The 14910-nt window shown below is 40.8% G+C and overlaps 1 protein-coding gene across 3 annotated transcripts in view; it reads left to right on the plus strand.

Moving 5' to 3' along the window:
* FAM118B (family with sequence similarity 118 member B) overlaps positions 1-14910 on the plus strand; it is a 56176-nt gene that overhangs the window by 39477 nt on the left and 1789 nt on the right. For all 3 annotated transcript variants that reach the window (XM_008068079.1, XM_008068080.2, XM_021717569.1), the window contains 3 exons: positions 3317-3544; positions 7289-7417; positions 8475-8760. In XM_008068079.1, coding sequence (XP_008066270.1) covers positions 3317-3544; positions 7289-7417; positions 8475-8760 — 643 coding nt within the window. The remainder of the gene's footprint in view (positions 1-3316; positions 3545-7288; positions 7418-8474; positions 8761-14910) is intronic.

Below are 14910 nucleotides of genomic sequence, written 5' to 3' on the forward strand. Positions count from 1 at the left end.
TTTTTGAGTTGGAGTCTCACTCTGTCACCCAAACTGGAGTGCAGTGGCCGCTCCCGGCCACTGTAACCTCAACCTGCTGGGCTCCAGCGATCCTTCTGCCTCAGCCTTCCAAGTAGCTGGAACTACAGGCGTGCACTACCACGCCCGGCTGATTTTTGATTTATTGTAGAGATGAGGTCTCGCCAAGTTGCCCAGGCGGGTCTCGAACTCGCGGGCTCAGGCAATCCTCTCACCTCAGCCTCCCAAAGGTGTGGGATTACAGGCTGAGCCACCGAGCCCGGCTTCAAACCCACTTTTCATAGGTCACTACTCATTTGTTTTGTGTCCTCCCAGTGCTTCTTTTTACAAATATAAGCAAGGAGGACTATGCTTATTCTTATCTCACTACCTCCATCCCCCAGCTTAAGAGACAGCATTCTAGACATACTGTTCTACAACTTGTTTATGTTACTGAACAGTGTAGCCTAGAGATCTTTTCCATCCCATTCTCTTATACTTGGCCATACTCGTCTCCTACATAGGGATACTTGGCTTGTTTTCCAGTCTTTTGCTATTACAGATAATGAGCAGTGTTAACCTTGTATGTGTCATTTCATTTGTTGCAACTATATTTGTGAGATACAGTCCCAAAAATTTGATTGCTACATTGTAGGGTAAATGGGTTTGTGATTTTGATAGACATTGAAGGAGCACCTTATTTTATGTAACAAACCTAAGAGTAAATGGGCGTTCAATAGTGGTTAACGCCGGGCTCGGTGGCTCAGCCTGTAATCCCGTGCCTTTGGGAGGCTGAGGTGAGTGGATTGCCTGAGTCCGTGGGTTTGAGACCCGCCTGGGCAGCGAGACCTCACTTCTACAATAAATCAAAAAATCAGCTGGGCGTGGTAGCGCATGCCTGTAATTCCGGCTACTCGGAAGGCTGAGGCGGAAGGATCGCCGGAGCCCAGCAGGTCGAGGCTGTGGTGGCCAGGAGCGGCCACTGCACTCCAGTCTGGGCGACAGAGTGAGACTCCAACTCAAAAAAAAAACAAAAAACAAACAAACAAACAAAAATAGTGGTTAACTCTTTTATGTAGTGAAACCCCATAACTAGATATACAAATTCTTCATTGTTTGCTTCTGATAATATTGTTAGTCTGATTAAATAGCATTTAGAGTCCCTAGTCAGTTGCCTGTGGGAGGTTAATATGTTATATAATTATTTATGCCATTATGTAATGAGAATGGATAGACGTTGAGAACAGTGATTCACATTCTTCAGCCACATAAATTATAAGTCACTTCATTTATTTAGAGCTAGAAAAGAATCTTTGAACTTGCTCACAACAGGATACAGCAAAAACTCCTGCCTACTGGTACATGCAGCATGGAAGAGGGATCAACAGAGCCCAGATAAACCATGAGTGTGTCCCTACCAGGCAGAGACACTGTTTCACTTATATGCTCTATGTTTCCATTGGGAACATATTTGCCACTTACTTATTTACGTGATAGGTATAATTAAATAATTGATATTTGTATAAAACACTTTGACAAATTAGGGAAAGAATTTGGCAAATTGAAATGTGTTTTATGAATCTGCTTAGGTGGTTCCATGGAAACAGATCTTTATCTCAGCATTTTAACTATTAAAAGATACACAACAGAAATCAGAGAGGTAGGGGAACTACTTTGAGGAAAAGCAGAAGGAGCTAAATATCTACTCCCTGGCAGCTGAGTGCAATTACTTGTAGTTTTGAATGGGAAATATTGGGAACTTTAAGAACTAATTTCTTGCTCTGATATTATCTAACGGAATGGTGCCTTAGTCCATTTTGTGTTGCTATAACCATGTACCACAGACTGGATGTTTTATAAACAATAGAAGTTTATTTGACTCACAGTTCTGGAGGGTGAAAAGTCCAAGATCAAGAGGTGGATCTGGTGAGGGCCTTCTTGCTGGGACATAATATGGCAGAAGGCAGCACATGGAGAGAGAGACAGAAAGCCACTTTTCACAATAACGAAACCACTCCCACAATAGTGGCATTAATCCATTCATGAAAGCATAGCCCTTATGACCTAATCACATCTTATTAGGCCCCATCTCCCAGCACAATTGCATTGGGGACTAAGTTTCCAGCATGAGCTTTAGGGGACCATAGCAAGTGATATTCCAGAGATAGGGTAGGGACTAGATACTTGTTTCAGTACATTACATAGTTACTATCCCATTTTACATTCTTTTTGTTCTGGGAGCCATTTTATCTTTTCAGTTATAAAGTTAACTTCCCATCTTAGTTTGGTATTATATTTTCTCATTAGTCCTCAGAGATATTTACATGTATTTGAAAAGAATCTAGAAAAACAATTATTTAAGTAAACCATATGTTAAGAAATAAGGAATCTGTTTAGAAATGATTGACGTTTGATATTTTTAACAGTTGCAAAATGCAAATTTTTAATTACAGAATTTATTAAATGTTTATATTATCTTTTAAAAAATTTTTTGTTTTAGATTCAAGGGGTATGCATATGTATTCGTTACATGGACATACTGTGTAATTGTGGGTATTGAACCTCAGGTGGTCCATTCCCACATATAGTGGACATTGTACCCCACAGGAAGTTTCTGATATCTAACCCCCCCGCCCTCCTTCCCCCTTATTGGTGTCCCCAGTGTCTATTATTTCCATCTTTGTGATAAGTTAGCTCTCACATATGAGTGAAAACATGCGATGTTTGGTTTTCAGTTTCTGCATCAGTTTACTTAGGATGATGATCTCTAACTCCATCCATGTTGCTAAAATCCATGATTTCATTCTTTTTTATGGCTGCTAAATTTTTATATTAATCTTTTTTGTATACTAGGTATTCTATTTCATAATAAAAGAAATGCTTAACCACATTGAGAGCAATGTTTTAGTGTTTATTCCCTAGATAAGGAAAGTTTAACAGAAAGTGTTGCTTTCTTACCTGAGACCTAATCAAAGGGTAGTTGGTGCTGTGCTTTTTTACTCCAGCTCTCCTGTAATCCTGACAGTAAATTCACATCTCTTGGACCTGCCCAATTTCTTCATTCTATAAAAATGGCTATTTAGAGAGTGTTTGCTTGTTTGGGTAAGATGTAGTATTGATCACTTGCTTATGTGCTAGGCATTGTGCTAAGTACTTGGCATGCATCATTCCATTTTCCTTAACTACATCCCTATGAGATAATATTATGTCCCTATTTTGAATACAAAATCTTCTTCAAAAAATCGTTATTACTACAATTAAAACAATTGACCTAACAAAACACCTTGGATTAATTTTCCTTTTTCAAATCCCTCCCCAGCGTACCAGTAATGTTCGATCCACATTTTTCAAGGACTGTTTATATGAAGTATTTGATGACTTGGAGTCAAAGATGGAAGATTCTGGAAAACAGCTACTACAGTCAGTTCTTCACCTGATGGAAAATGGAGCCCTTGTATTAACTACAAATTTTGATAACCTCCTGGAACTGTATGCAGCAGATCAGGGAAAGCAACTTGAATCCCTTGACCTTACTGATGAGAAAAAGGTAAATAGTCTCTTATTCAGGCTAGTGGATTGTATCTTCATCAGAAAATCTGTTTTCTTTTATTTATTTATTTATTTATTTTTGCTCACGAGTCTACACATTTTCTAGTTGGTATATAGGTTTTTTTTTTTTTTATTTTTTTTTTATTTTTTTGAGTTGGAGTCTCACTCTGTCGTCCAGACTGGAGTGCAGTGGCTGCTTTCGGCCACTGCAGCCTCGACCTGCTGGGCTCCGGCGATCCTTCCACCTCAGCCTTCCCAGTAGCCGGAATTACAGGCATGCACTACCACGCCCGGCTGATTTTTTTGATTTATTGTAGAGATGAGGTCTCGCTGCCCAGGCGGGTCTCGAACCCGCGGGCTCAGGCAATCCACTCACCTCAGCCTCCCAAAGGCGCGGGGGTATAGGTATTTATGTAATGCTAGAAAGGGAGGTTCTTTTTCCCTGGTTGGATTTTTGGGGGTTTTGTTTTTGAGGTAAAATACATGGATCTTAAAAGTGTTCAGTTCCTGTAATCCCAGCACTTTGAGAGGCGGAGGCGAGAGGATTGCCTGAGCTCAGGGGTTCAAGACCAGCCTGAGCAACATGGCAAGACTCATCTCTACAGTAAGTAAAAAAATTAGCTGAGCATGGTAGCACATGCCTGTGGTTCCAGCTACTTGGAAGGCTGAGGCGGAATGATCACCTGAGCCCGGTAGGTCGAGGCTGCGGTGGCCGTGAGCATACCACTGCATTCCATCCTGGGTGGCAGAGTGAGACTCTCCAACTCAAAAAAAAAAAAAAAAAAGTTCAGTTCTATGATTTTTAGCAGTTTCACCCAGTCTTAAAGCAAGATTAGAGGAAGTCATTTGAACTATAAGATCTCTTTAGAGCTTGATAATATCAGGTGGTGTAATATAATACTAATTTAGAGTTCTTGCTTAGGATGTATTCTCTATGGCATCTATTGGAAGTGTATGAAAACTACTTTATGCTGATTGGAAGTACAGCTTCCAGACTAAATGATAGCTGGGTTGAGGTTAATGTTTAGAGGACAACACAGCAGATTTTTTTTTAACATAGTGCATACAGTACCTACCATAAAATACACATCCATCATAATATTGAATTATAGATGTTGGTCTGTGCCCAAACAAGATGGATCCTTAAGGTCTTATTTGTCCTGCACTGTGGTTTTTGTAATTTCATCCTACACTTGGTTTTCCTCAACAACCAGCCTTTATGTCCAATTTAGAGCCCAACTAAGTAGAGTTGAATAGATAAGTGATTTGTTCACTGGCATTCATTGCCACAGTATTTCCTCTGCCAAGGTAGTAGCTGTAATACTACACTTATGGCTTTGCTGACCTTGAAGCCAGGTTTTAAAACAGAATTAAAGACTGGTTTTATTTGTATATTTTCCACCGACTCCCTCATGCTATGTATGGTCAGCTCCTTCTTCACTTACAAAGCCTAACTCAAGCATTACTCCTCTGAGAGACCTTCTCTGACCAACTTATTTAAATTGGACACTTATTTTTCTTGCAGTTTTCTTGGGTGCAATGGCTTACGCTTATAATCCCAACACTTTGGGAGGCAGAGGCGAGAGGATTGCCTGAGCCTACGGTTTCAAGACGAGTCTGGGCAACTTCAAGACCTCATCTCTACAGTAAATCAAAAAATGAGCCATGCGTGTTGGTGTGCACCTGTGGTTCCAGCTACTTGGGAGGCTGAGATAGAAAGATCACCTGAGCCCAGCAGGTTGAGGCTGCAGTAGCCAAGAGCGTGTTACTGCATTCCAGCCTGGGCAACAGTGCAAGACTCCTACTCAAAAGAAAAAAAAACTTTCAGTTTTTATCTTGGCTCTTCTGTTTATTTTCTGACTGTTTACCCTACAGGAATAGTACCTCCATTTGGACATGCCAGTCTTTCTCCTATCTCAGATGCTACCTGACACATACTGGGTCCTCATTAAAAAAAAATTTTTTTTTGAGTTGGAGTGTTACTCAGGCTGGAGTGCAGTGGCACACTGACCTGCTGGGCTCAGGCGATCCTTCTGCCTCAGCCTTCCAAGTAGCTGGAACTACAGGCATGCGCCACCGTGCCCAGCTACTTTTTTTGATTTATTGTAGAGATGAAGTCTCTACAGGCTGTGCTGAAACCTATGAGCTCAGGAAATCCTCTCACCTTGGCCTCCCAAAGTGCTGGTATTATAGATGTGAGCCACTGCGCCTGGCCAAATAATTTTTAATTAATAATGATTGAATAAAAATGTAAAATTAGTGGCTTAGAATAGCTCCCATGTTGTTTCTGATATAATCTCCAAAGATTGTAACCAAGTATTTATGGTCATCAGAAGCATACAGCCTTATCAAAGCCAAGAATAGCTATCAGATTTGATATTTTCTTTCACTTCATCCTTGAGCCTCAATATTTGCTTTGTATTGTTAGCCAACATCAAGGACAATGTCAAAGTCATAAAACTCATATTCTAAATCTCTGTGTATCTTGACTATTTTTTATAATCTATACCCTATTTCTCCAAAATGCGATAAGAAAAAAATTATATACTGTCTCAAGTCCTTGGGAAAAATCAGACCAGGGAATCAGGTGGCTGGCTATTGCAGTCACTGGCATCTAAATGATTGTTTATCACTGGCTGCCTTTTCTGTTCCTCAGAGGTGACTGAAATGATTGTTTGTTTGTTCGTGTTTTTTTTGAGTTGAGTCTCACTTGGTCGCCCAGACTGGAGTGCAGTGGCCGCTCCTGGCCACCACAGCCTCGCCTGCTGGGCTCCAGCGATCCTTCCCCCTCAGCCTTCCGAGTAGCCGGAGTTACAGGCACGCGCTACCACGCCCGGCTGATTTTTTTTATTTTTATTGTAGAGATGAGGTCTTGCTGCCCAGGCGGGTCTCGAACCCGTGGGCTCAGGCAATCCACTCACCTCAGCCTCCCAAAGGCGCGGGATTACAGGCTGAACCACCAAGCCTGGCTTGAAATGACTGCTTTATCACTTACCTATTCTATACAAGAAACCACCCTGAAACTGTGTGACTTAAGATTACAAACATTTTATTTGCCCTTGATAAAGTGAATTAGCAATTTGAGCTGGACTCAGCAGCTCAGCTGGACTGTTCTGCTGGTTTTGTGGCCTATTCATGTAGCTACAATTATCTGGTCACCAGACTCTGCCTAGATGATATAAGAAGGCCTCACCTGCAGTCTGCAGATGCAGATAGTTGGCTGGACCATAAGCAGACTAGCTCAGACCTCCTCATGTGACATTTGGGCTCCAAAAGCAGCAGAAGAGAAATAAGACTCATTGTGCCAATGCTTTTCAAGCTTTTGCTTATATCATGTTTGCTAATGACCCATTAGCTAAAAGCAAGCCATGTGGCCAGCCTGGAGTCACTGTGAAAAGGAACTGCACAAGGTCCTAGATGCAGAAAGGCTTGATTTCTTGGGGTCATCACTGAAACTGTTGTCTATAGCTCTCCTGTATGTCACCAGTGCAAAGGGTCCCTGTTGTTTTTGCAAATGGTGACAAATTCTAATTTTTGTTACTTTCAAAGAGAAAACACCAGACTTGCTACCATCATTCTTGACAGTCATACCTAAAATTTCAACTTAGATCACATCAGGCTTTGCATTCTTGTCCTGTGATATCACGAAGGTAAAGAGTTATTTCAGAAATCTAGTCCTCAAAACAGCCCCTTGCCCATTGTGACCTTTAAGCAGGTGGGCTATATATTTGTTGTTGTGCAGGTCCTAGAGTGGGCTCAGGAGAAGAGGAAGCTGAGCGTGTTGCACATCCATGGAGTCTATACCAACCCAAGTGGCATTGTCCTTCATCCAGCTGGATATCAGAATGTGCTCAGGAACACTGAAGTTATGGTGAGTGATGCTGACATTGCTGGTCTCAGGAACTCCTTCCTGGGGATCCTTTATAAATGTGTCATAAGTCTTTCTTTTCATTAACCCAAACCTGGAAGGTCAGACATTCTTTCTGTGCTTAGCTTGTGGGTATGCTTGCCATCCTAGGAAATGCAGAACTTCTCTTAAGGTGTCAAACCCCAGGGTCCTTATTTGTACTTGATTGACAACCAATAGGTAGTTGGTTGTGGAAAAGTATATTGATCTTTTGGGATGTACATCTTTGACTTTTCAAACCAGAAACACTCTCTGGTCAGTGAAATGGGGGAAAATTCACTGGCCCCCTACATCATGTGTGCCAGCTATTTTTAGGACTCGGTCACATAGAATGGTAGCCTCTTTGCATGATGTGGCAAAACAAAGACCATGAAAATGTATTTTCTAAAGCATGGAGCCTTTTTTTCATCTATTCTTTCTCTGACATTTACTGTAACTGCATTCATCACTGACATTGAATGATCCCATAGGTATAATAATTTCTAATGTTTTTATACATATGCACACACACATCACATATACACACCCATACTTGTTGATGTTCTAAGTATCAGCCTTTCTTTGAGCAAATCTGGTGATGAAATTATCTTCTCTGGTGACCCGTGGTTCAGCTTGTAAGGTAAAAAAAAAAAAAAGGTCCAGAAAATTGAAATATGGCCCAAAAAGGTCCAAATATGGTCCAGAAAATTGAAAGAATAAGATATATTGAAGACCTACTTGTTGCCTAATGACTTCTGGACACATAAACCTAAAAAAAAGTACAGAACAGTAGACGAGTGCCAACCTATGAAACACTGATTAGAGAGCCTAGAGAAGAATGTCAGGTAATGGTAAAATTTCAGTCCAAATAAGTTACAGTAATAAACAAGATCATGGGACATACCAACCCTCCGAAATTTTAATTAATTGCTCATCACAGTCTGCTAAATGTAGAGTTATGAACCCTTTGACTTTTTTGTTTCAAACCTACCTTGTGTGTGTCTTCATAATGTTATTAATATATAGTTTCTTTTCCTTCAAGAGAGAGATTCAGAAACTCTATGAAAACAAGTCATTTCTTTTCCTGGGCTGTGGCTGGACTGTGGATGACACCACTTTCCAAGCCCTCTTCCTGGAGGCCGTCAAGCATAAATCAGACTTAGAACATTTCATGCTGGTTCGGAGAGGAGATGTAGATGAGTTCAAGAAGCTTCGAGAAAACATGCTAGACAAGGGGATTAAGGTCATCTCCTATGGAAATGACTATGCTGATCTTCCAGAATACTTCAAGCGACTGACATGTGAGATCTCTACAAGGGGTAGATCAGGTAAGATGCATTTTGAGACTAAGGGGGATTAGAGAACAACAGCAGCCTTTTCTGTATTTGTGATGGTTAAAAATCATTGCCAAGAGGAGGAATGTAATGCTCAACCAAATTGTAAAGGAGATCAGTCTTCAGGTTAGACTAAAATGCCATCTGGATAATAGGAAAATAGACAAAAGATATACTCCAGCTGTTCAATACAGAAGTAGGAAGAATGAGGAAAACATATGTAAAGATGTTTGGCCTCACTAGTTATCCATGAAATGCAATTAGAATTTAGATTTAGAAATAGGAATGATCATTCAGTTTTGGCTAATACTATGAGGAAAGGAATTTAATAATGTAGTATTGGTGGGAAGGTAAAAATAGTACAGCTTTTATAAAGGTAAATTTAAAATATGTGGCAAAAATTTAAAAACTAGCTGGGCTCGATGGCTCAGCCTATAATCCCGCGCTTTGGGAGCCTGGGTTGAGACCCACCTGGGCAACTTGGCGAGACCTCATCTCTATAATAAATCAAAAAAGTTAGCCGGGCGTGGTAGCGCGTACCTGTAGTTCCAGCTACTTGGAAGGCTGAGGCGGAAGGATCGCCCAGAGCCCAGCAGGTCAAGGCTGCGGTGGCCAGGAGTGTGCCACTGCACTCCAGTCTGGGCGACAGAGTGAGACTCTAACTCAAAAAAAAAAAAAAAATTTTAAAAACCTTTGAATTCAGAAATCCCGCCAATACAGTTTATCCTAGAAAAACTTTCTCCAAGGGAGAGAATTGGATGATTCTGCAACCACACAGTTGTGCAAAGATGCATGTATAAGAATGTAATCCAGCCAGGTGTGGTGACTCATGTCTGTAATCCCAGCACTTTGGGAGGTGGAAGTGAGAGGATTGCCTGAGCCCAAGCATTCAAGACCAGCCTGGGCAACTTGGTAAGACCTCGTCTATACGTTAAACCAGAACATTAGCTGGGCATTGTGGTACGTGCCTGTGGCTCCAGCTACATGGAAAAGCTGAGGCAGAAGGATCACCTGAGCCAGCAGGTTGAGGCCGTGGTGGCCATGAGAGTGCAACTGCATTCCAGCCTGGGTGACAGAGTAAGACTCCAACTCAAAAAAAAAAAAAGGTAATCCGTTTGTATATGATGGCAAAAAATTGGAAGGAACCTAGTGTGTCCCAATCAGTAGGGGGTTCCATAGATACACCAATATGTATTTAATTAGTGAAGTACAATGAAGCCATAAAAGGGGAAATGTGTTCATTGCCATAAAAAGATGTCAGAGACATATGAGTGAAGGAAGAAAAAGCAATTTGTAAACACCGTGGTCAGTTTCATTAATATATAACTGTAGGCATTCTATTTGTGTGCATGGAGGGCTATGTGTAGAAATGTATAGAATGAGCTGGGTTCGGTGGCTCAGCCTGTAATCCCAGCACTTTGGGAAGCTGAGGTGAGTGGATTGCCTGAGCCCACGGGTTCGAGACCTGCCTGGGCAACTTGGCGAGACCTCATCTCTACAATAAATCAAAAATTAGCCGGGCATGGTAGCACGCGCCTGTAGTTCCAGCTACTTGGAAGGCTAAGGCGGAAGGATCGCCGGACCCCAGCAGGTCAAGGCTGCGGTGTCCGGGAGCGGCCACTGCACTCCAGTCCGGGCGACAGAGTGAGACTCCAACTCAAAAAAAAAAAAAAAAAGAAATATATAGAATGGTGTTTACTAAATTAACTGGCTATCTTTTTGTAATAGGATTTAAAGTGTTTTGTGAGGTTTTTTTCTGTTAGCATTTTCTGTAACAATTATGTATTTTTATAAACAGAAACTTAAAATGCTATGTGGAAACTGTTATGATAGTGTCAGGGTCAAAGGTTAGGAGTACCACTCACTTGGTTAAATTACTTCGATATTCTAACAATAAAGAGCAAAACAGTAATTAAAGGTTTTATTTATTAATGGCTGCAGGCAAATTCCCAATAATCCTACAGAATATAGACTTTTTTTTCTTTACTTTTTTTTTTCCTAAGTCAGGGTCACACTCTCTCACCCAGGCTGGAGTACACTGGCACGATCATGGCTAACTGCAGCCTCAAACTCCTGGGCACAAGTGATTCTCCTGCCTCAGCCTCCCAAGTGGATGGGACTACAGGCACATGCCACCCAGCTAATTTTTTAGGTTTTTGTTTTTTTTTTTGTAGAGATGAGGTCTCACTGGTTTTTTGTTTGTTTTGACTATGTTATTTTTCTTATATGTTATATGTCATACATGTATAATATAAATCATATATGTTATATGTGTATATACATATATTACAGAAGGGATGATCTAAAGACAATAACAGGTAATTAAAATTTAGTTGATTAAGTTTATCTAATAAAATAAATGTGAATCAAAATAAAAGTTAAGCAAGATATCAATAAAAGACTCATTAAAATACTCTAGGCCATGTACATTAATGAAGGTTTAAATGGGAGCATCATGAAAAGCTCATAGTTAAGATTCTGTCGCAAACTCCCAAGCATTAAATGAAAGGCTTAGACTAGATATATTTTAAGGTTTATCACTCACTGTTTCTTAGTCTGGTCTTAAACTCCTGGGCTCAAGCAGTCCTTCCACCTCAGACTTCCAAAAGGCTGGGATTATAGGCATAAGCCACTGTGCCCAACCAATGCAAATGTTTTTGTATCAGCAAAAATGAAGAATGCTTTTTAAAACCTAACGTTGAATTGACTCATTCTGACTCACCCATGCAGTTCCAAAGAAACTTTGCTGTTGTATACAAACATGTTCCTAAAAAGTTATATGCGTATATTAAATAGCTCTCTGCACAAGGAGACGTCTCGTAGATCACCTGCCAGCCACTTGACTGCATTTTTTTTAAGGAATAGTGAAAAACGAATCACTTCATATTAAATAGTGTAGTGTTGGAACCAATTATTTTATTGTAATGATATTTGGTTTATAATGGAACTTTGAACATTGAGGAACTTACTTATGACCAAAAAAGTCAAAATTTTGTGTATTTTTGTCACGTGGTAATGTGTGAAACAGTCACTGACGTGCATTGCCGGTTCACTGATACATGTTGTGCAACAGTAATTTGTTAGGCATCTTCCACCTGGTGCTTTTCTATTTGAGCAGACAATGTAGCCTCATTTTCTTCCTCCCATATTAGTAATATGTAATTTTTGTCCAGTCTGTTGTCCAAAGATGGTGTGGAAGGACACACTCATAATTCCTGAAAACCACTTCTCAACCAATCAATCATATCTCAGTAATATTCCATCTTTTTGTTTTCATACAATTTGAATGGAAAAGTTCAAGGTAACATTTTTGAAAAATTTGCACGGGTACAAGTTTTTCCTATATAATCACCAGCAACCTCTTTATGTCCCCTCAGAGGGGACATCTGAATGCAGAGGGTTAATACATATTTTCACTGTCAATCTGAATGCATCTTACAGGACTTATTAAAGTTCAAGTAATTTAATATATAAGGACACTTTCCTAGATCTCATCATTCCCAGATTTCTTTTCTGAATCAGATGGCTTCAAGTGGAATTCTCCTGTAATGAAAAATTACACAAATTCTTCTGTGGCTATGCTTTGACAGAACAAGACTTTTAAAAGCCATCACAATATGAACACTGCAAACTATGTCTACCCTTTCTCCAGAAGGGTTAGAAACCCCTTAGAAAGACAGACCTTTTGGTTTGTCTCTTTTGTGAAATCTACATGCTGTTCTTTTTTGAGGATGTTTTTCTGGTCTACAGTGTTCCCGACTCTGCTCACACTTGATTTTGTGTAAGCTTTCCCATTGATATGTTTTGTTTTCATTAACAAGAGAAACATACCCAAGCTCTAGGTATTTTGAGCTATATATTCTGAGATCTTCTACCCAGGAAAGATGCTAAAATTTAAAACAACAAAATCCCTCTCTTGCACTCAGTCTTAACAAAAAACATTAGAACTGTTGTGGAAGGGCACAGATTTTGTTATTAGTTATGCAGGTTTCTTTCCCCAGTTATCAGTCATTAAAGTATCTTATATATTTTTAAATCAAGGATTTTTAATATGGCCAGGAAACTTAATTAAAATGATCAGTGGAGTTTGTAATTTGAAATACAGCAGAGCAGTTTTAAATTACATTTCATTTTGAGATGAGTTGAGCTTATTTTCCATCCTTGGGTGTTTTTAGTGTCTGCAGAGACTGATAAGAGGTTATAGGCCTTTTATTGTTGTTTCTTGACTCTGACCATTTGCTTTGTGCCCAGCATTGTGCTATAATTCCTATAGTTTGAGTAGTTTTTTTCATATATTCTTTTTTTTTGAGCTGGGGTCTTATTCTGTTGCCCAGGCTGGAGTGCCGTGTCCTGATCATAGCTCACCATAGCCTTCAACTCGTAGGCTTGGGCAGTCGCTCCGCCTCAGCCTCCCTAGCCTTCAGCACACACCACCTTGCCCAGCTAATTTTTCAAAAAAATTTTTTATGGAGATAGGATCTCACTATGTTGCCCGGGCTAGCATCTCCTACAATTCCCCAAAGTGCTGGGATTACAGGTGTGAGTCACTGCACCCGGCCAGTATATTTCTGATTAACAGTTTTCCCATGCATTTTTGTATATTTGTAAACAAAGCACAGGCCTGGCATGGTGGTTCATGACTGTAATCCTAACACTTTCAGAGGCGGAGGTGGGAGGCGGGAGGAATACTTGAGCCCAGGAATTCGAGACCAGCATGGGCAACATAGAGACACCATTTCTACAAATAAACACATTTTTAAAAAGTATACAGTTTCAGTACTTTTAAAATTCAGTAGTACATCATAAATTTTTCCCCATATTGCTAGTCTTCATAATTGCTGTTATTAACTGGTTGTTTTATATCCCAGTATGGATGCTACCCTGTACTTTATTATTCCCTTGTTAGGCAGTTTCTGTTTTTTTCCAGTTTTTTAATTGTAAGTACTGCTACAATGAATAACATCTTCATCCCTACAGTTTTTTCCCTTGCCAGAAATTTCCTGTGATGAGTTCTCAGTGTAATTAGGTCAGAGGACATGAACACCTTAGTGATTGATAATTAATGCTAAATTGCTTCCCAAAAGGGAATACCAATTTGCATGTCCCCATGCCATGTCTGTTTATACTAATTGATCTATTTCTGATTATTTTCTTTCATATCTTCATTTTAGTACTTTTTTATACACCATTTTCTATCCCAGTGTTATCCAATAGTATTTTCTGCAGTCATAAAAATATTCTGTGGCTGGGCTCGATGGCTCAACCCGTAATCCTGTGCCTTGGGAAGCTGAGGTGAGTGGATTGCCTGAGCCCGTGGGTTCGAGACCCACCTGGGCAACTTGGCAAGACCTCATCTCTACAATAAATCAAAAAATTACCCAGGCGTGGTAGCATGCACCTGTAGTTCCAGCTACTTGGAAGGCTGAGGCGGAAGGATCGCCAGAGCCCCAGCATGTTGAGGCTGTGGTGGCCGGGAGTGGACACTGCACTCCAGTCTGGGCGACAGAGTGAGACTCCACAACTCAAAAAAAAAAAATCTGTAATCTCACTGTCCAACTTCATTGATAGCCACAAGCCAGATGTGGCGATTGAGCACTTGGACTATGGCTAGTGTAGCCAGGCATGGTGGCTCACAACTGTAGTCCCAACACCTTGGGAGCCCACCAGTTTGGGACCAGCCAGGCTACTTGGCGAGACCTCATCTCTACAAAAAATCAAAAAATGAGTCAGATGCGGTGGCGCATACCTGTAGTTCCAGCTACTTGGGAGGCTGAGGTGGAAAGATCACCTGAGCCCAGCAGGTCAAGGCTGCAATGGCTGAGTGTTCCCCTGCACTCTAGCCTGGGCAAGAGTGAGACTTGGACTCAAAAAAACAATGTGGCTAGTGTGACCGAGACATGGAATTTTTAATTTAATTTGAAACTAAAGCCGGGCTCAGTGGCTCAGCCTGTAATCCCGCGCCTTTGGGAGGCTCAGGTGAGTGGACTGCCTGAGCCCCCCGCGGGTTTAAGACCCGCCTGGGCAGCGAGACCTCATCTCTACAATAAATCAAAAAAATCAGCCGGGCGTGGTAGCGCATGCCTGTAATTCTGGCTACTGGGAAGGCTGAGGTGGAGGGATCGCTGGAGCCCAACAGGTCTAGGC

This window comes from Carlito syrichta, unplaced genomic scaffold (genome assembly GCF_000164805.1).
Source record: "Carlito syrichta isolate Samal-C Ts95f unplaced genomic scaffold, Tarsius_syrichta-2.0.1 Scaffold309859, whole genome shotgun sequence".
In the NCBI taxonomy this organism is placed as follows: domain Eukaryota; kingdom Metazoa; phylum Chordata; class Mammalia; order Primates; family Tarsiidae; genus Carlito; species Carlito syrichta.